Raw genomic sequence first — 23,211 nt, forward strand, 5'->3', positions numbered from 1 at the left:
GAAACAAACTAAGGTGGTTACCAAAAGATCAAACAAATATCTTAGACAAATATCTTAATCTCTTTTAAGATGTAACACTCTATAAATACAAAACTCTAATTATGTAAAAGGTAGTTATTCATTCTGAATTGCATTATACTCATTTCTACTCTTACTATTTTAAGTGTCGAAGTGCCTTTTTAGGTGCCTGTTGCCGCCATTCCTCTTGAAGTCGACGTATACCTCATCGGTTTTTGAGAAAGACAAGCTCAATTTTAAATAGGATAAATTATACACCATCCGAGACTTACCACCCAAAAACACATAGTACGAAGAATAGCTCAACAACGACAATAACCAAATGCCTGCAAATTACAAGGCGCTCCATCTCAACTAAGGATCGAATATCTAATCTCTATAAGTTCTATTGTGAACTCAGCATATATCCTATAGCTTATAATTTCATGTATATGATATCTGCTATTTTGTAAGGTTCTATATCTATAGAATTATATATTATATGTTTGTAATACTTACCGACTTGAAATATCTTTTGCAAATATAGTTTCACACTTTCACCTATTTTTTGTGCAACTCCAACTATAGTTAAGGAAGAGTTTTCTACAAATAATACTCCCAACCGAATTATAGTTTGGAGTTACCACCTCCATTTTAACTACGAGTTCTACTAGAAAAGCTTAGACAGTGAAGCACATCCTTAATGAGTTATATGCCAAAAAGATTTCCACCCAAAACAATAATATAGTTTAACAATTCAAGACGCATCAAACAATAATATTCTCAACTACAATAATTTTTCATTTGTTAATATATATGATCTTCATGAAATTTAATCGAATTGCAATTTGCTTTTACATGTCTATGGTTTGTGCAGCTGAACATACAATTTAATGATGAAGTCTCCTGTAAATCTCACTTGAGCTTCAAGTGTGGGTCTATTCTCACCCTCCTCTTACTAACTTCGGTAAAATTTATAGTTCGTGGCATAGGGATTTGGTAAACCTTGGTTGCCTGAGTAGCAGAAATAAGCATTAATCCTTGCAGAACGACAAAAATATATATGAAGTGGGTTATCCTCGAGAAATTCCTTTGTGATTATAAATGTAGGATTTTGCAAAGCAAATGAAGAGACTGAATCCGATAACACTAAGGGCAGCAAGTAGCCAGTAGAAGTAATCAAGATGCGCCTTATTCAGATTATTAGCAAACCAACTTTCATGTCCATCTCTGCCTGTCACTCCTTCGAGAACTGAAATCAGAAAGCCACTTAGAAAGCTTCCCACACCAAAGATGCTCAAGTACAGAGCAAGTCCCATGCTTCGCAGTTCGTTCGGGACCTGATCATAGAAAAATTCCTGCAGACCAACCATGGTGAAGACTTGTGCAGCTCCAAGCAAGAAGTACTGGGGAATCAACCACCACATGCTCATGGGAATGGTTACATCCGGTTCATCAACAAGTCCAAACTCTAGTGCTGTTTGCAGTCTTTTCATCTCAACAAGGGCCGCAATTATGACAGTAAATATCGATATAAAAATCCCAATCCCAATTCTTTGCAGCATTGTGATGCCGGAGGGTCGCCCAGTGATTCCTCTTGCTATTGGCACAAATATGCGGTCATAGATGGGACTGATGACAATAATGGCAAGTGTGATAAGGGTTTGCAGAGAAGCTGCAGGTATGTCAAAGCCTGGAAATATGTTGCGGTCCAGCGTAAATCCTTGCTTCGTGAAGAAGGTAGGGGCTTGAGCAAACACAATAGCAAACGGCAGAGTTGTTGCCCAAATAGGAACCAGCCTTAGTACAGCCTTTGCTTCTTCCACCTCCACGACACTACATGTGACCTCCCCTTCTTTGGTGGAACAGTCTGGTGCTATTAATGCTTTGTTGAGGAAGCTGCCAATGTTAAAAAAGAGTAACAACTTCATCAATGGAATTATAATATTTCATATCCAAAGAAATGAGGCTCTATATGTAGTAAAATAGAAAAGTCGGAAAAACAGAGATTTGTTCAAATAATGTTACTCTATGTACAGTTACACTACGACAGATTCAGGCATCTTCAGATGGAATATTGTCAAAGCTAGAAGCAAATTAATCCTTCGGACATGAGCAAGATGGTCTTAATGCATGTATTTCATGGTAGTAGCGGTAGTGGCTGCTTCAAGAAAACCTATGAGTATTGTAATAAGGACTTAAAAATTGGTATGTTTAAATCCTTACTTGAACTGTTGGGAACTTTTTGGAGGGAGTGTTCCCCCAGTTTCCTCTTGGATGGCTGTTGCTTGGCGATTTCTTGCGGCTGTAATAAAGACACGACCAATTCTGAGAAAGGGGCTCTTGCCATGGCCCTTGATGTTAAACCTGTAGGTCCATGTTCCCATATAGAAAACAAGCAATGCAATGATCATCACAGCACAAGGGATTCCAAATCCAACGACCCAACTAAGGTTGTCCTGTATATAGTTCAAAATCCAAAGAGTTCCCATGCAACCTGCACACATTGTGAAATACCACCAGTTAAAGAATGTGCTTCTATCCTTGAGCTCCTTCGGATGCTGTTCATCAAATTGGTCTGCTCCGAATGCCTGAACACAGGGCTTATGTCCACCTTGCCCAATGGCCACCAGATAAAGTGAGATGAAGAACAAGATTACTTGAGATTCCGTAGAGCATGATCCCAATTTGCTGCCAGCCTGGCACTCCGAATTGATGAGAGAAGGAAGCAACGCTGATAGTGTTAACAATCCTAGCCCCTGTCATTCATATTAGATAATCATGATAATCATTAGCATAAAAACTTGCATGATTAACCCAAAATTGATCCTTCTCTTTCAGGTTTTCTTAAGTCATTTTTCCGGTTCCGACTATGTGAAATTAAATTGTTGCGGGTATATTATTTTTGCCAAAAATACTTTGTATACAAAAAATACTTTATATTTTTAGATGTATTCTATTTAAATAGTTAAACTTTTTAAATAGTTATAACATAATTGATTTTTTACACATTAACCCTTGATCTGGAAAATATGTTTAAGGGTGTGTGGTCGGAAGAATTATAAATAATTTCAAGGATGGGAATATCATATTCCTATGTTTGGTTTAAAGTTTGAAAAGTTATTTCTAAACAAGTTTGATTCCAGAAAATTAAAATACAATCATTTTAATTCCCACATTTCCCTTTGGTATCTTTAATTCTCATGGGAATAGAATCTTTATAACAAAGTAATACTTGAACCACACACCCCTTAGGATATTCGGAAATTGCATTCTAAGATTGTATATGCCCAGTCTTAGAAAAATAGATAATTATTAATTAGGCAAGTTTTTTCTATTGAACTTTATTAGGTAAACAATGGCTTTTATAAATAATATGAACAATAGATTCTAAAATTGACTCAATAAAGTAAAAATACACTACACCTCCAAATTATTCACCTAAATCTTAATATTAAGATAATTATTTGCATATTTAGTGAATTAAACATCCAATATATATCTATTGTTCACATTGTTTAGTATTTTCATTATCTACCTATACTTTTTTCTTTCTATTTTATTTAAATTTTATCAAAATCTATTAAATTTATAGAGTAAATTCCTATAATAATCTTGAAATTACCGGATTATCCAATTTGGTACTTGAAAATTTTCAATTTCCCTGTATTGGTCTTCCAGATTGAGCTTGGGACATCATGGTGGTCCCTGAATTCATTTTCGGTAATAACTCACTGTTTCAGTGCTTATGTGACTATCATGTGCCACGCTGAACCCAATTTAGTCCTTCTTTGACCCTACATCTTACACTTCTGCCACCTTCCTCTCATTCTCCTCCCTCTCCATTGTACTCTTTTTTTTTAGTCTCTTCTTATCATCCCTCTCTCCTCTCTTTTTATCCTCAACTCTTCATTCTTCTTTCTCATTCCTTTGACCTACTTTCTCTTACCTTCCGCCAGCTCCTACATCCTCTCATCTCTCTCTTCACGGTCCATCTTGCACAACTGCATAATTCCGTCGAGGGTAGGGACCTATATGACTTAATCCGACCCGAAAACCCGACCTGGACTCAAATACTTTGGGGCTAATTTGATATGATTTTATCGGGTCTAAAACTGAGTAAGAATCTCAAAAATAGACTCGGTCATCATTTAGGATCGGATCCGAATCAAGACTTCACCCAACTTCATCCGGCCCATGTGCATTTTAGGGAGGATTAAAAAAGTTATATATGTTATAAATTAATTCTAATATTATGTTATATTAATTATAAGTTTATTATTTTGTTTTTAATTATATTTGTTGAATTCGAAAATAGATCAAAAAAATATAAAATTAGAATTTATAAACAAATTCAAATTCAAGTATGGTTATTAACTTTTCTATAACAGATATTTTTTTTCTTTTTTTATAAACAAGTGCATCATAATTTTTGACATGAAATTTATCAAGACTCGTACTTTACTCAGTTGAGACTCGATTTTAGTGTCGTCCAAAAGTAATATGATTTCATTGGATTTAGGATTAAATAAGGATATCAAAAATAAATCCAATCATTACTTAGAATTAGGTCTGAGTTAAGACGAATCCAGTTTTCACCCGGCTCCATGTGCATCCCTAGCCAAGGGTGGGAGAAAGTAGATTGAAAGAGAGAAAAAGAGACATAAAAAAAGTTGAAGATGAGAGAAAAAAGGAGGGAGATGATAAGAAGAACCTGTGATGAAAAGAAAGGAAATAAAGAGGAGAGTGACAACATGAACCAAATTAGGTTAAAAGAGAGGGAGAGAGACATGGAAAGAGTTAATGATGAAAGAAGAGGAAAAGAAAATGACAATAAGAACCTGCGCTGAAAAGAAAAGATAAAAAAAAAGAAGGGTGACAAAGATATAAATAGAAACCAAATTAGCTCCAGTGTGGCACATGATTGCCACATAAACTGTGAATTCCGTTGGCTATTACAGTATTATGGAGAATTACCCAAATATATATATATTAGTCTTTTATACCACACATTCATACATATGAATTTTAATCTTTTAAATTTTAAATTTTTATTTTAAAAAATAAAATATAATTTTTTATCTTAAAATTATTTTTTTATATATTTTTTTTATCACACCTATTCTCTTAATTTTACCTCTGAAATAAATGGTTAGAAAATTCAAATCCATACGCACTACTATTATTATGGGTTCTATAACCCTAAATCCGAATTTATATCTAAACAATTGAAACGTTTTTTTTTTTGTCGACATAGTGAAACAAGTCATTAACTATGAATTGGTAATATTTCTAATGGGCTCAGCCCCCAAAGTGAAAGGGCTACTAAGCCCTTCAAATAATTGGATATTATAGGCCAATAGTGATAATTTGTATATGGTCCTGGGTCGAAAATATGTCAGCATCGTTGTTAATGCCTACTTCTGCGACCAAAACGATAGTGTCAACGCCTACTTTTCCAGAGACCAGACCCATGAATGTGCATAATTCACATTTTAATATTTATCAGAAAATGTAAATCATACTTTAGATAATTCGAATTTAACATCTTATTTACTTCCATTGTTGTGTAAAAACCAAAGACCACACACCAAGGAAAATTTGAAGAATGAAACACAATTTCATTTTTTCGTTGTTTTGAGTTAAATTATTTCAATTTAGATAGAATAGAATTCGACATGGAATAACAACCGTTAACATCTAATGAATATTCTTGCTTCTTAGTCATTTATTTTGTCAATTTAATGATAGTTTTTATTATAGAATTATAGTTTAATATTTAAAATTAAGATTTTATTTTACGAATATTTTTAAAATTTAAATTAAAAAGAATAAAAAATCTACAATACTAATGTAAAAAATAATTAATTAATCAGAGCAAGAATATTTATTTACTTTCAGTGCATATGATTTCTCAATTATTATTATTATGCATATTGAAGTGCATTTTCGAGTTGAGTAATAAAATAAAAATCCTTCTAAATTCTTTTTTAAGTTTAATAATTTACGTGATAAGAGACCAGCTCTTGTTGATCTTTTTTGCGTTTTAATTTTAGATAATATGTTAAATTTTATATTAAATTATAATTATATTTTAATATGTTTATTTATATTTTATTTATTATTTTATTATAAAATATTTTTTTCTGATGAAACTATAATTAAATCGATTAAATTAATAAATTAATAAATTCATAATTAAAATAATTCGATAATTAGTCCTATCAATAAAATTTTACTTTTTTTCATAATATCTTCCCATAATCCAATCCCATCCATCTTAGCTTACCAGTTTTTTTTTTGGTGACTTAGCTTACCAGTTTAAGACGCAATAAAAATGTATTAGATGCGAAAACAACCGAATGAAAAAAAATATTATTTGTATATTAAAATTAATTATTATATATTTATAAATAAAAATATTAAAAATTATTAGAATTTATTATTTTTATTATTATTTAATTATTAATTTAATATTTTTAATTTAAAAATTTAATAATATATTTTATTTTATATTTTTAAATATTAATAATTAATTAATAATTAAAAATAATAAATTTTAATAATATTTTAATATTTTTATAAATAAATATATATTATTTAATTTATTTTTAATATATATTTTATAGTTTAATATATATTTTATATTAATAATTTATTTTAATAGCTGATTTAGTATACATGTAACATAATTATATATTAAAAGAGATGCATTTAAAACGAGGCTAATAATTATATGCACATTAAATATGATATTTTTTATAAATCGATAACTTTTATTATATAAAAATTAAAGATGTTATAAAAAATATTAATAGATTTTTAAAAATATAACATATTAATATTTACATATTTTTAAAAATTTATTTATTCTGTATTCTGTATTTTAAAGAGATATATTAAAATTATAAATTAAAATTTTTTTATTAATATATAAAAAATTAAATTTTTAATATATTATTTTATATTTATTGAATAAAAAAAATTTAAAATCAAACTTATCATGTGACCTGTTTGAAGACAAATATTAGCTATATCTTATTTTAAAAATAGCTTAATTAAGGGACGAAAGATTTGATATATGGACACCTATATAATTTTTTTATTTTATGAACATGAATAAAATTACGTGACTTTGAAAAAAAAGAAAGGGACGAAGGGATTGATAAATAAAGATTAATGTATGTAGATAGTCAAATAGAGAGTATTTAGGTTAGAGGAGGGGAGAAAGGGGGCCAGGTTAGCGATGAGAACTGACCAAAATATAGATGATGGAGGCGAGAATGATAGTGCGGTAACGTCCAAGGTAGGAATCGGCGATGAATGCTCCAAAGAGGGGAAGCAGGGAGGATGCTCCCGACCATATGTTGACATTTTCGGCTGCGGCCGCCGTGCTCTGCTTCAGCGGGCCCGTAAGATACGATATCAGGTTCGCCTCAATTCCATAGAACGCCACCCTCTCTGCCACTTCCACACCTGAAGAACAATTAATTGAACTGAATCGGTAACTTTCAGGAACGAGAATTCAAGAGAGAGGAAGAAGGAGAATACGTAGATACATACCTATGATAAAGCGAGCAGATCTCCACGAGCCAGATTTGGATCTGATGGAAGGTCGTCCCTTGTTGTCAACGGCGCCGTTCACGGTATTATCAGTGTCAGCAACCAGAGGAGCTTCCAATTCTGAGGAAACCTCCCCGGATATGGCCATCGTTGGTTTGGAATGGAGGACTGAAGCTGAAGAATTAATTGGTGCCGGTGTGTTGTACTCTCATCATCATGGCATACTAAAAATCGTAGAGTCACAGTTAGAATAAAAGGTTAGGAAAGTCAGACAAAGGCATAGTTGCTGGAGTAATACAGTCAAAGTTTGCTTTCCAATTCTTTTGCAAATCATGTATGATACAGTTCTTTATTTCTTATTTTTGGAAACTCGAAACGACAACTCTAAGACCAAGTAGGAGTAGGGAGTCTAGTCGCTAACGGTTTTATTATTATTATTTTTTATTTAAAAAACCAGTTATCTACAAATTAGAAAACATCACCTTTTTAAAAAGCATATTTATTACGTTTAAATTTGCATTGTAAAAATTAGTATAAAAGTCCCATATAAAGTATTCTAAAACCTATGCACATTGGGACATAACTTTGTTTTTCCCTTTTATTTTATCCCCTTCCTTTATTATATGGTTGCTTGAAAAGTTGAAATACACCAACCACGTCCACATGATAAGCCTTTCTATGAAATTGTCCCTTTCAACTTTAATAAATATCGGCAATATATGTAGGTCCCATGCCTAATTATTTGGGTTAATTTTGTACTGACGCATGTCCAATGCCATACGCATGTGGAAATTGGATACATGGACAATGAATCCAAATTTAATCTAATTGCAATTTTCTTTTACATAAAATGTCTATCGTTTGTGCAGTGAACATACAGTTCAACCATGAAGTCTCCTGTAAATCTCACTCGAGTTTGAATTGTGTTTATTCTACCCCTCCTGTTACTACCTTTGGCAAAAATTATAGTTGGTGATATAGGGGATTAGGGGTTGGGTAAACCTTAGTCGCTTCAGTAGTAGAAATAAATCAAATAATTATTCCTCCTAGCAAAACGAGAAAAAAGTAAAAAAACAATAAGGGGGTTATCCTCGAGAAATCCATTTGTGATTATAAACGTAGGATTTTGCAAAGCAAATGAAGAGAGTAAATCCGATGACACTTAAGTTCAGCAAGTAGCCAGTAGAAGTAATCAAGATGCGCCTTATTCAGATTATCAGCAAACCAACTGTCATGTCCATCTCTGCCCGTCACTCCTTCAATAACCGAAATCAGAAAGCCGCTTAGAAAGTTTCCCACACCAAAGATGCTCAAGTACAGAGAAAGACCCATGCTTCGCAGTTCATCCGGAACCTGATCATAGAAAAACTCCTGCAGACCAACCATGGTGAAAACTTCTGCAGCTCCAAGCAAGAGGTACTGGGGAATCAACCACCACATACTCATGGGAATGGTTGCATCCGGTTCATCAACAAGACCAAACTCTTGTGCTGTTTGCAGTCTTTTCATCTCAACAAGAGCCGCAAATATTACATTAAATATCGATATAAAAATCCCAATCCCAATTCTTTGTAGCATTGTGATGCCGGAGGATTTGCCTGGTGATGGCTCTAGCTATTGGCACAAATATGCGGTCATAGATGGGACTGATGACAACAATGGCAAGTGCAATAAGCGTTTGAAGAGAAGCAGCAGGTAGGGGCTTGAGCAAACACAATAGCAAACACAATATGGTGCGATCCAATGTAAATCCTTGCTTCGTGAAGAAGGTAGGGGCTTGAGCAAACACAGTAGCAAACGGCAGAGTTGTTGCCCAAATAGGAACCAGCCTTAGTACTGCCTTTGCTTCTTCCACCTCCACGACACTACACGTGACGTTCCCTTCTTTGATGGAACAGTCTGGTGCTAATAATGCTTTGTTGAGGAAGCTGCCAGTATTGAAAAATTCATCAATGGAGTTATGATATTTCATATCCAAAGAAATGAGGCTATATATGTAGTGAAATATCAGAGTAGAAAAAACAAAGATTTGTTCTAATAATGTTACTCTATGTACACAATTACACTAGGATAGATTCAGGCAGCTTCAGATGGCATGGCATATAGTTAAAACTAGAAGCAAATAAAACATTCGGATATGAGCAAGATGACGGTTCAATAACAATTTAATGCTCCAAGCCTCCAACGCTTAATGTAGAAGCAAAACTCAAGTATTTCATTGTGATGGTAGTTGCTGCTTCAAGACTACTTAAAATTTTTAATAAAATAAAGGACTACGAAATTAGCATGCTTTAATCCTTACTTGAACTGTTGGGAAATTTGAGGAGGGAGTGTTCCACTAGTTTCCTCTTGGATGGTTTCTGCTTGCCGATTTCTCGCAGCTGTAACAAAGACACGACCAATTCTGAGAAAAGGGCTCTTGCCATGGCCCTTGCCTATAGGTCCATGTTCCAAGAATGAAAACAAGCAATGCAATGATCATCACCGCACAAGGGATTCCAAATCCAACGACCCAACTAAGGTTGTCCTGTATATAGTTCAAAATCCAAAGAGTTCCCATACTACCTGCACACATTGTGAAATACCACCAGTTAAAGAACGAGCTTCTATCCTTGAACTCCTTTGGATGCTGTTCATCAAATTGATCGGCTCCAAATGCCTGAACACAGGACTTATGTCCACCTTGTGCAATGGCCACCAGATAAAGTGAGATAAAGAACAAGATTACTTGAGTTTCAGTTGCGCATGATCCCAGTTTGCTGCCAACTTGGCACTCCGGATTGTTGAGAGAAGGAAGCATAGCTGATATTGTTAACGATCCTATCCCCTGTCATTTATATCTGATAATTATTATAAAGATTAGCGTAAAAAGTTACATAATAACCCAAAATTGATCCTTCTTTTTCAGGTTCTGACTCTCTGAAATGCCTGACGGTTACATAGCAGCAGTATAATACAGAGTGAGGAGAACCTCGAGGTAAGCTACATTTTTGGATCACTACAAATCTACAATCATCCTAAGCGCACTACTGACTGCCCTCCCGGCCTGATGTCCACACAGCTCACGTCAGGTCCCCGAAAACTCATCAGCTCGTAACCTTCCATAGGTACGAACACATTTTGAGAAGCAATGAAAATGTGTTAGATGACAACAAGTTAACAACACAATAGTGACATGCATGGATAGATTAAAAGCTTGAAGACAGGGGCATACTACAAATTACTAAAGGTGCACTCACAGCATTTGCTAATCGCTTAATTACTTACTAATTGTGATTAGTGTATGTAGATGGAGTAAGGTCAGAGGAGGGGAGAAAGGAGAATAGCGGTGAGACTGACCAAATGTAACGAGGGAGGCGAGAATGATAGTGCGGTAGCGTCCAAGATAGGAATCAGCGACGATTGCTCCAAAGAGGGAAAGCAGGGAGGATGCTCCCGACCATATGTTTACATTTTCGGCTGCGGCCGCCGTGCTCTGCTGCAGCGGCCCTGTAAGATACGATATCAGGTTCCCCTGAATTCCATAGAATCCCACCCTCTCTGCCACTTCCACACCTGAAGAACAATTAATTGAACTGAATCGTTAACTTGTAGGAACGAGAATTCAAGAGAGAGGAAGAAGGAAAATACGTAGATACATACCTATGATAAAGCGAGCAGATCTCCAAGAGCCAGATTGGGATCTGATGGAAGGTCGTCCCTTGTAGTCAATGGCGCCGTTTACGGTATCATCAGTGTCAAGAAGCAGAGGAGCTTCCAATGCTGAGGAAGCCTCCTCGGATATGGCCATCGATAGTTTGGAATGGAGGACTGAAACGTACTGTACTCATTCATTATCAAGGCAATTAGTCACATAGGAATAAAACATAGGAAAGTCAGACATACGCATACTTGCCGGAGTAATACAGTCAAGGTTTGCTTTCCAATTATTTTGCAAATCACGTGCACAACAATCCTCTTAAAAGGATTACTAAACTTATCACTAAGCCAATTCTAGATAGCTAAGTTTTTTATTTAAATAAATAAAAAATTAATTGATTTTCAAAAAATATAAGGCACCACTCAAATAAAGATTTCAAAAACAACTTTTTCTAAAAACACCTACATAGCAAAATCTAAATCATACATTCTAAAAACTACACTGTTAACTACATAACACTTAAAACCATAGTATTTTATGAGAAAAATATCACCTAATAAAAAAAAGTAAATTAAAAGATTTAAGAGAATAAATAATTAAATTATCAAAATTAATAAATCAAAAACTAATAATTTTAACTAATGTTAATTGTAGTGATACTGAATTCTTAAAATCAATACAAAATGATTTTTCTCAAAATCTTTATTTTACTATAAGTTTTATTGAAGGACTTCAAAAACCTGAAAAAACTTATATTTCACATGAAATTTCTAAAAAATGCTACCATGGAAATGATTCCCCACATCTCTATCATACTTTTAACCCACAATTAAATTCTATAGTAGATATACTTGAAGAAATATTAGTATCCATAAAATTTCAAAGAAATAAGGAAAAAGAGGAACCTAATATAAACGAAATTAAACAGATATTAAATAAATATTTTTAGAAAGAGAATCCCAAAGAAGAAAAAATTTAAAATATAGCCAACATAACAAAACTAAAAGTAAAACCACCATTGAAATTATGAATATTGAAGAAAAATTAGAAGAAGTTACAATGCTTTTTAAACAATTAAAAATGGCTCAAAATAATATTATGGAACAAGAATTTCAAATAGAAGAAGAATTAGTAAATTCTGAAAATATAGAAAATGAAGAACACATTCTAGATTATTCAAGTGATGAAGAACCAGCAATTCTAATACAAGTAAAAAATGAAGCTGGAACATCTAAGGATAATCAATCTCAATTTAAATGGAAAACAGGTTTTGAAAATTATGCTTTTAAAAAGGGATTTATAAATAAAAATTCAAAGTATACAAAAATACCATCAAAGTACGTTCCTAAAATCTAGGAAACGGAAGGAGAAAGAATGCTCGATTTAGACTGTAAAAAGAATGAAAAAGAAATCTTCGAGAACTTGTTGAATTCCTTCTTATTAGAAGCCTTTGCTAATCCAAAACTTAGTGAATTGTCTGGAGGAGATATTTGGAATTATATAGGGTTTCATACTAAAAGAACTGTAAGAGATTATATGACATGAATAGAAAACCAAATAATAGAAGAATTAGCAACAAAAACAACAGTTTACGATAAGATATTACATATAATGATGATTCTGTATAAAGAATTTTTTGGAAAAAATATTATAGAACATAGACAAGAAGTCTATAATAAAGAATATCAAGAAGCAAAAAATCATTTAGCTAATATTCAAATATATGATTTATGTAATGTGGAATCTTATATATGTGAATATAGAATACATTATTATAAATTAAAAGAAGAAGAAAAAAACCATTATCTTAGTATGTATATAGCAAAACTTTCATACCCTGCTAATGAATTTATAATGGGAAGATTTATAAGAGAAATAAATAGAGGAACAATTGAAAATAATTTTGGCAGAGCAACCTCTGCAATAAGAGAGGAAATAAAAGAACGTTGTATACAAGAAGCAATTCAAAAAAGATTTGAAAATATAATTAGAATTTGCTGTCAGGATAATGAAGAAATACCTCAAAAATATGGTCTTAATAAAAATTTTCAAAGAAAAAGAAAATATCAATTTAGAAAAAGAAAATACTATCCAAACTGGAGAAAAAAAATGTATTTTAGAAAAAGAAATAACAATAAAAACAAAAAACAAAAAAATGATTATTGCCCAAATAAAAAAGAAAATTGTAAGTGTTGGTATTGCCAAGAAAAATGACACTATGCAAATGAATGTTCAAAAAAGAAGGATAAAAAAGACCTTACCAAACAATTAGAAATTGCTAAGTCTTGTTTCATGGAACCATTAGAAGAATCAGATGATAACTTAGGTTATATTTTTGAATATGTCTCACAAACAGACTCAGAGATTGAGCAATAATGCCACATTTATTACTATAAAAATAACAGAAAAGTTTATAAATGCTTTCATAGATATTGGAGCAACACAATGCTTTGCTAGTACAAATATAAAACTTGATTGGAAAAAATTAAAGAAACCATTAAGAGTTAGAATAGCTGACAAATCAATACATAAAATTGACCAAAAAACAGAAATGGTTGAAATATTTATTCAAAATTACAGGTTTATTGTTCCATCTATATATATGATAGATTCTGGAATGGATTTTATCATAGGAAATAACTTCTTAAAGTTATATCATCCATTCATTCAAGAATTAACATATATAGTTTTAAAAGCTCCACACGATTCTTCAATAAATCAAAAATCAAAACGTATAAAGATACCAACTACTACCGTAGATAAGATTTTAAAATTTAAAATATTTTCTATATTAGAAACATGTTATTTAAATTTATATTTTCAAATAAATATCCCAAAAAATAATCTTGAAATAAAAATAGAAGAACTTTTGGATAAAATTTGCGCTGAAAATCCTTTAGATATTAAAATACAAATAAAGAATTAGTAAGCATTAAATTAAAAGATCCTACAAAAGAAATAAATGTTCCAAATAAAATTCCTTATTCCGCAAGAGATAGAGAAGAGTTCTCATTAAAATGTAAAGATCTTTTGGAAAAAGGAATTATAAGATTAAGCAAAAGTCCTCATGCGGCTCCAGCCTTTTATGTCAAAAACAATAATGAAATTAAAAGGGAAAAACGAAGAATGGTAATTAATTATAAGAAAATGAATGAAGCAACTGTTGGTGATGTTCATAAACTTCCAAGAAAAGATTCTATTTTAGAAAAAATCAAAGGAGCAACTTGGTTTTCATCTCTTGACGCAAAATCAGGATATTGGCAACTTCGTTTAGACGAAAAAACAAAGAAATTAGCTGTTTTTACTTGTCCAACAAAAGAATCAACAAGTGTGTTACTCTATGAATGGAATGTTTTACCATTCGAATTAAAACAAGCCCCAGGTATCTATCAAAGATTTATGGAAGAAAATATAAAAGAGTTAAATGAATTTATTTTAGTTTACATTGATGATATATTAATTTTTACAAAACAGGATAAAGAAGATCATCTTCAAAAATTATTAATAGTTTTAGAAAGATGTAAAGAAAAAAGATTAATTCTTAGCAAAAAGAAAGCAAAAATTGCAAGACAAGAAATAGAGTTTCTTGGGTTAATTTTATCCACTCAAGAAAAGCTAAAACTTCAACTAAATATGTTAGAAAAGGTAAGTTTATTTCCTAATAAAATAGAAGATAGAAAATAATTACAAAGATTTTTAGGGTGTATAAATTATATTTCTGATCAAGGATTTTTAAAGAATATAACAGAATACACTAAAAACTTATTTCCAAAAATAAGTACTAAAAAAGAATAGAAATGGGAAGAAAAAGATAGTATGCAAATTCAAAAAATCAAAGTATTATGTGAAAAGCTTCCGGAACTTTATATTCCAGTAGAAAATGACTACTTAATAGTAGAAACAGATGCTTCAGACATAACCTGGTCAGGATGTCTAAAAGCTAAGAAAGCTATAAAAAGTTTGGAACAAGAAAAAGAATTACTAGATTTTAAATATTCCCCAAAGGAATTACTTTGTAAGTATATTTCAGGAACTTTTACTCCAACAGAACAGAAATACACTACTCAGGAAAAGAAAACTCTAGCAGCAATTAAATCTCTTAAAAAATGGAAAATTAATTTACTACCCAAAGAATTTACATTAAAGACAGATTCAAGTTACCTAACAGGTTTCATTCGATACAATTTAAAAGTTGATTATAATCATGGGCGATTGGTAAGATGTCAATTATTTTTGTTACAATATCCAATAAAAATTGAATATATTAAGGGTGACAAAAATATTATTGCAGATACATTAACAAGAGAATGGAGTTCGTGTACAACGCATTAAATCAAGAAATACAAAAGTATCAGCAAGAACTCGAAGAATACAAGCATTGTCAGCAAATAAGGACACAAATCCAATCCCTCAAGAAGGTCATTGAAACAATGAAATCAACACAGCAGGCAAAACCATCAGAGTTCAGCCAGCTAAGCATGGTGGACAAACCAGGTGAAAAAAATTCAGAAAATAAAATAATTGCTGAAATTATTAAAAAATCCACACAAGACAAGAAATATTATGTAATTTATAATGGCCCCATGAAAGGAGTATATGATGCCTGGGAAAAAGCAGCACCATTCACACATCAATCAAAGATAGTTCATAAAGGAGGATTTTCAACACTAGAAGAGGTAAAGGAATCCTTCAGGAAATATGAAGCTCTTCATCCAGAGCAAACCCTAAAAAGAGCAGATAAAGCTCCAATTCAAGCCCAGAGAACAGGAATAATGATAAACATTCCTACAAGGGCTGGAATCAAGGAAAAGAAAAGGGTCTGTAGATCAAATCTCAGAGAAACCCTTAATATAGTCCTGAATTGGACTGAAGAAAAAAGGGCAAGTTTGGGATACTATTCTATTACCAAAGAACAGCTAACAAAGCTGGTTATTTTTTTCAGAGGCTTCCCCATCTGACACTTATCAATTTTTCTAGTATGGATTAATTGATACAATTTTAATTTTTAATGATCTAAAAATTATTAGTGAGTTTCCTGCAGGATTCGTTGATGCAGTAAAGAGATTTAAAAATATGATTGATAATGTAAATCTAAGGGATATATCCCTAAAATTTACAAATAGTCAACCTATTTTTAATGAAGAAGAAGAATGCTTAGTTCCAGCACACCAAGTAATATTCATGTCCGTCTTCTCAGGAAACTTTCAACCAATTGATCAAATTCAAGATTTAACAATCTACAGTCATGAAGGAAGACTAGCCAGCACATTAGCAAGGGTCTTTGAAAGAACTAAAAAAATAACAAGAAAATCTCACACAAGAATTAATTATAAAAGCAGAAATACTCTACTTGTGTCCAATAAAAGAAATGAAATTGAAGAAAGAGAGATGAGACTCTTGGTGGAATTTGAATCTGCATTCTACAATCTATCCGGACTCTTAGAAAAGCTCCCTGAAGAGATAAAAAGGAATCTCTGCTATTTGATAAAAGACAGAGAAGACCACAAGTGCCAGCTATGTGCCTCGAAAATATCTGAAGGAAGCAATAATGAAATGGAATCCACCCACATGATAAAAGAAGAGGACAGTGCATCCACCTACATGATAAAAGAAGAGAACAGTGCATCTGAAGCATCCCTCAACATTATTGCATAATGACGTAAGCGTTTAGGTCATAGAGCACCAACAATGTAGCTGGTGCAAGATAATACACAATGACGTAAGCAATGACGTCATAAGAAGGGTAAGGATGGGAATTGTCCATTAGACCCAACCATTATAAATAGATTGCTTAGGCAATTGTAGAAGACATCAGAAAACAGAAAGCAGAAGGCTAAGAGTACTCATATGCTAGGAGAGCAAGGAGGAAGCTGCCGAGGCGATTTTGTAATCTGACAAAAGAATTCCCTTAGGAAAAAATAGTTTTAAACTCCCCTCTGGAGTTAATATCTACAATCTCTCCTCTGGAGATAAAAACACCTTATGTAAAATATACTAAATAAAGGAAGTTTTTCTCCAGAAAGGTATGTCTTTGTCCTAATCTCTTAGTTATGAATTATTTAGAAAGCTTAGAATTAACGGAAGAATCTGATTATTATAGATTAACTGCTTTATTAGATAATGAAAAACAGGCTGTTCTAAAAACAGAACTAAATCTCAAATCAAATGAAAATTTTAATAAACAAAGTCTTTTAAAAGAAGTTTTTAATAGGAAAAATATAATATACTACGGAAAAATTCAACTTGAAGCCCCTGTAAAAATAAAATCTGCTAATGGAGAACTTGAAATAGCCTTGATAAATGATGAAGAATTAAGTAAACAGATTGAGAAAATTAAGGATCAACAGAAAAGATCTAAAATTGGATGGATTCATATTAGCACCATACAAGTTTTAATCAAATCTACATATATGAAAGGAATTAATTCACCAATAAGTTTAGCAATCTGTGACAAAAGAATTACTGATGACCCAATAAATCAAATAATTGGAATTGTTCATGGAAACTTGGCAAATGTAAATGTTAAATTTAATGCCCATCTTGGATATGCCATACCTTTATCAACTGAAAATCTTGGTAGATTTATAAGTTTAGCTTATAAATTTCATAGAAAAAGTTTAATGGAACAAGATGATGAACTATTTTCAATTACATATGCAATAAATTATGCTTTAACAAATAGCCATCATAGTATAATATTTAAAAATAGAGAAAGAATTTATGTTGATGAATTATTTTAGAAAATTGTAAAAACAGAAATACCAAAATATAAAGCTATTGAAAACCCAGTTCTATTATTAAAAGAACCATCAAAAAGATCGGTTTCAACAAATTTTCAAATAAGAGAATCTAAAATCAATAGTCCTTTAAGTTTATCTAAATTAAAAATTAAAGAAGAAAACTCTAAAATAAAAGAATTAACCAAAAAGGTCGAAAAATTAAATGAAACCCTAAATACTAAATTATGACAATAAATAAGGAAAAAATATATGTAACTTATCAAGATAAGAAACAAGAGCTCTTTGAAAGAGAAAATCGTTTGAATTATTTGCAATTTTCTGAAATAAATCAAAGAGCATTTAAAGCTCTAAAAATAATCTATAACAAGTTAAAAAGAGAAGTTGAAGAGCTAGAAAAATTAATAGAATTTCTAGAAAATAGTGATGAATCAATGATAGAGTTTGCAGAAATTCTAAAATAAATAATGATAAACAAAACTATTTTAGGAATTATAATAAGATTACCTAATTTATGAGGCATAAAAAGATTGAAAAACCAAAAAATAAAATAAAAAGGAAAAGAGCGAAAAAAATTAAAAAATAAAATAGAGGAGTATAAAAGAAAATTAAACAATCTTCATATCGAAATTGATGATCTTATAATAAAAAGGATAGAAATAAGAATAAATATAAACAAATTAGAATTAAATCTAGGAAATTTATAAATGCTTGGAAAACCATATTACAATTTAAAAGAATTAAAACTGTTGATAAAAATTAGAAAGATAGTTAGAAATAAGAGAAAGTGTAAAAGAAGTTTTTGAGGATTTAAGAAATTATTCGAAGCAAAATATGAAGAGTTAGTAGAAATTTCGAAAGAAGAATTACAAGAAAAGTCGAAATTAAAAAAATTGGTATCAGAACCAAGTTAACGATTAAGGTTAACACTTTCTCTTTAAACAACAATTTTAATAATACGCTTTTAAGTCAATAATAACCACAAAATGAAAAACATCTTTACAAAAAGATGAAATTAACAACTTTACCATAGTATCCCAAATAAATATCTATGGTCTAAAAGAAGGTCCAAAATGAGCCAATTGCTATTTCAGGCCCTCTTATTACTTTGCATGTTGCGCCTGCAAAATGTCTCAAATCATCGAATTGGTTCATCATGCGTTCTAGTCCACGATGCAATAATGCTGAAAATGTTGGAATTAATTCCAAAATTTTAAGATTCAAAACTGGGAGAAAAACGCAAGTCTTAACTTACTCCCAAACCAAAGGTGATGTTATTAATTTAAAGACTAATAATTATATATATTATATAAAGTTTGGCCCAATTTGATAATTTGACTCATGTATATTTTGATACTTAATTTTGTTTGATAAAGATTTAGCCAACAACAAATTAATAAATATTTTTGAATTATATTTTATATTAATTAGTTATTATTAATTAATAATTATTTAAATTTTATTTTTTTAAAATATAAAATTAATAATTATTAATTATAGTTGTTTAAAATTGGCTAGATCACTGATAGTTATCTAACAAAATTGTTAATTAAATTAAAAGAAGAGTGTTAGAAGACCAATAATTTTTGTGTTTTATAACCATCAATTAACCATCAATAGTATTTTTAATGGTGTGAGATTATATCCCATAGTAAGAGATCACTCACTTTTTTTTAATGATTAAATACTGACCACAAAATACAAAAATTACTGTCCCTAAACTTTCTCAAATTAAAATAGTCATCTTTGAAGTTTGAACCACTCTATCATAAATAGTATCAAATGTCTGTTGGCTTGCGGATCCAGGTTTGTCTATTAATAAAGAAGTTTTGCCCCAAGAATAAAAACGAAGGGGTAGCTGGTCATGGAAGGAATTGCAGAAAATGACAACAATATTGCAATTTGCAAGCAGCCATATTTCCAACACATGAAAACAAAACAATACAACTAGTTCGTAGGTAGCGTTTATTTGGCTAATAAATTAAGGTAATAGAGGTTTATAAAGATGCATAATAAGCAGCAAACTCTTTTCAGTACATGCACCAAAGCGGGCAGAGACAAGCGTGAAACGAAGGCGCGTGAGAGATAGTGAGCGAGTAGAAGAGCGAATGCCCCATCCTATCCTTTCCTTCACAAGTTGCAGTGTATAACTTTGCGGCTGTTGGACCCTACATACTGCATCCACCACCGTTCATCATGCAAATATGCCACACATTAGATGGTCCATAAATGGAAATGAAGAACATGAAGAGACCAGGCAAGATTAAAGCGAACAGTGTAGCACTCTAGCGTCCGCTTTTGCGTAACATCACTCGAACACAGATTAAACAAAAACCTAGAGTTCCTGTTTGTATTCATTCTAATCTCATTTTTATTGTAATAAAAATTTATGTTGCATGCTTAATGCTTGTGGATTTACCGATTTAGTGTTAAAAAGGGCTAAAATTAGTAGGTGCAGAATATATGTTGAAAACAAAAAGGCCACCACCCTCTTCAATTTCAATTCCGTTACTCCAACCTCAGGGAACACCACCAACAACAACACATCATTAACTTAAAACCTAGAATCCTTCCTTATTCATTAACTTACCAGCAACACAGCAACTCCTGAGGCTAAAGTTGAGGATTGAGGCTCTGACGATGCAGCCCAGTAGTAGTGGCAGTGGCGGTGGTGGTAGCAGCGGTGGTGTTGCCAGGTTCCGTTCAACTCCAGCGAGCTGGTTAGAATCAATTTTTGTCAAGGAAGAAGTGGAAGGAGAAGGAGAAGAAGAAGCTGATCCTCCGGCGTTGAATAGCAGCAGCAGCAGCATCCACCAGGGATTCACTCAGCTTCTTTCCGGTGACACAAGCGGGGTTTTCCGCCACAATAGTTCTCCCGCCGATTTTGTATTCGACTACTCTCAACAATACGTATCCTCCAACTACGACTACGACTACGCCTATGCTTCTCCGGATAACAGCAGCGCGAATAATCCAATCCCGCAGGTTCAAATCAGTTATTACTCTTTCTTTTTATTACTTACTTATTTCATGCTATTAACTTGATGTCTTTTAACTTATCTCAAATATTTTGGTGATGTATTAGGAAATTAAGCAGAGAGGGGTGAAAGTGGAGAATAAGATTATGAAGGATTCTGTGCCTTGGAAAGTTCGAGCAAAGCGTGGCTGTGCTACTCATCCTAGGAGTATTGCTGAAAGGGTAAGTCCAATCTTGCCATACATGTGCAGTTGCAGCATCACATTTATCAAATTCTCTTTCTAAAGAGGCCTTTACTTAGAATTCACGTTCTTGTTGCTTCTTTTTCGGACTCTCATGGTGCAGGTTAGGAGGACTCGTATCAGTGATCGTATCAGGAAGCTGCAGGAACTTGTGCCAAACATGGATAAGGTTAGTGTACTTTTCATCTTAAACTACTCTTCTTGCTTAGTAATTTACTTCCACAGCTGTTAACTTCAGATTTTATGCTTTTGCGACTGCCATGATTATATTGAGATTAGTCATAGGTGGAGACTAAAACTATTCTTTTGGAATGTCAAATAAAATGCATGACTTCACTTCATTTTCAAGTGAATTCTCGTGTGCAGTTTATTTGGAATAATATTACTTTATGGATTTGTAATCATTTCATTTCAATTATATAATTTGAAGGGAAGATTTTTTCTAGTGGCATTTATTACATTACCATATGTGATTAATAATGTTGCAGAGTATGTCCGAATAGAATTTAGTAAATATTATTGTTTGTACATGAAATAATGAAATGCAGAGAAGATTTCAGTCAAATAAATGTATAAAATAGAATGACAAGTTAGGATTTGAAAAAAAAAATTGCATGTGAACCAACTTTTTACAACAAACAATCTGTTAATATTTTTCGGTACATACAATATAAATAAAATATTTAACTCTTACTCATTTACTGATTCGATTCAATCTGGTAATTAAGAAAAATTCCAAGCAAAATTGTGCTTTTGGTGTAAAAAAAAGATAAGGATAATGTATGGAATGGGGTACAAAGGATTTTTTATGGATACAAATGGCTCTATATTTGTGTGTCAGCCACTTACCTTTTTACACTGTGAAATGGCTTGCGAATTCTGGAACAAATAAACTTGTTCTGTAAAGACTAGAAATTTTGTTAGAGTACTATGCTACTAAATTCTTGAAACATCAGCTCCAACAAATATACATTCCTGTTATAGGTCTCATTGTTGTTTTGTATTTGTTTTTCTCTGCTCTGTTTTTCTTTGGAGTTTCTATCTATTATTGTCTTTTAACTCTCATCTCGATCCTGCCGTTTAGTTAATTTTCCTTTATTCAAATATAAACAAGAGTTCACAGGTATATATGTATTAATTTATGTTGTAAAATATTATTTAGATTATTTTTTATTAGCAACAATCTTTGACTCAATTGAATTAATTTTATATTAGGACTACATAAGTAGTATATAAGGTGTAACCACCTCAACAAATTATTTTTTGAAGATGATTACATTTTATGTACTCTTTATGTACTCATACTACAAGATTAATTGTAATTGAGTCTACATTATTACTAATGAAAAAAATCTAAATAACATTAAAGATAAGTTATATAATATAAATCTTGGACTTTTGGGTTTACTTGTAGATGATATGTGATAATCTTTGGTTATATTGATTTGATGATGGCTTGGTTCTTGTAGCAAACTAACACTGCAGACATGTTAGATGAGGCAGTAGCTTATGTCAAGTCTCTCCAAAAGCAAATTGAGGTACATCTTATTTTATTTTTTATTAAATCTTTTATCCTTGTGAGTAGAGTAGTGATTTTACATTGATGAACTTGTAATATATATTGCAGGAACTATCAGAGCAGCAACGGAGATGTAATTGTGTGGTTCAAAGGAGTAGGGAGATGTAATTGTGTGGTTCAAAGGAGTAGATAGATATAAGTAGATTGCTTTGTGTTTGCATTCGCATACAATGAGAATCAACAGATTAGACATAAGATCATGTTGAGTGGTTCTTAATTCTTTTAAGACCTGAAAATACCTTGCAAGTTTTTTACATTTGACTGCCCCAACGAGTTCCTTGATGAATTAACTTCAGTAGAGAAGTCCCTTTCGTTGCTCAGTGTAGTTTTGCGTCATTTGCATATTTTCATCCGACCAAATTTGTGACACTTACTTAGCCATCAAAGGCGAATTAATTCTGAAAGCAGCTCTGTTTATCATTTAATTAATTTCAAACAAATAGATGTAGGAACAGTGAAGAAAATGCAAACCAAAT

At 31.8% G+C, this 23,211-nt stretch overlaps 1 protein-coding gene and 1 pseudogene across 1 annotated transcript; one reads left to right on the forward strand and one right to left on the reverse strand.

The window, feature by feature from the left end:
- Positions 1-721: 721 nt before the first annotated feature.
- On the reverse strand, positions 722-11,464 carry LOC112789501 (uncharacterized; annotated as a pseudogene).
- Positions 11,465-19,944: 8,480 nt separating this feature from the next.
- Positions 19,945-23,139, forward strand: LOC112789503 (transcription factor bHLH80). The gene is made up of 5 exons (XM_025831433.3): positions 19,945-20,922; positions 21,023-21,136; positions 21,260-21,325; positions 22,626-22,694; positions 22,784-23,139. Exons 1-5 carry the CDS (start codon positions 20,578-20,580, stop codon positions 22,841-22,843), a joined length of 654 nt encoding a protein of 217 aa, XP_025687218.1. The 5' UTR covers positions 19,945-20,577; the 3' UTR covers positions 22,844-23,139.
- Positions 23,140-23,211: the final 72 nt, after the last annotated feature.

This window comes from Arachis hypogaea, chromosome 3 (assembly GCF_003086295.3).
Source record: "Arachis hypogaea cultivar Tifrunner chromosome 3, arahy.Tifrunner.gnm2.J5K5, whole genome shotgun sequence".
Lineage (NCBI taxonomy): Eukaryota > Viridiplantae > Streptophyta > Magnoliopsida > Fabales > Fabaceae > Arachis > Arachis hypogaea.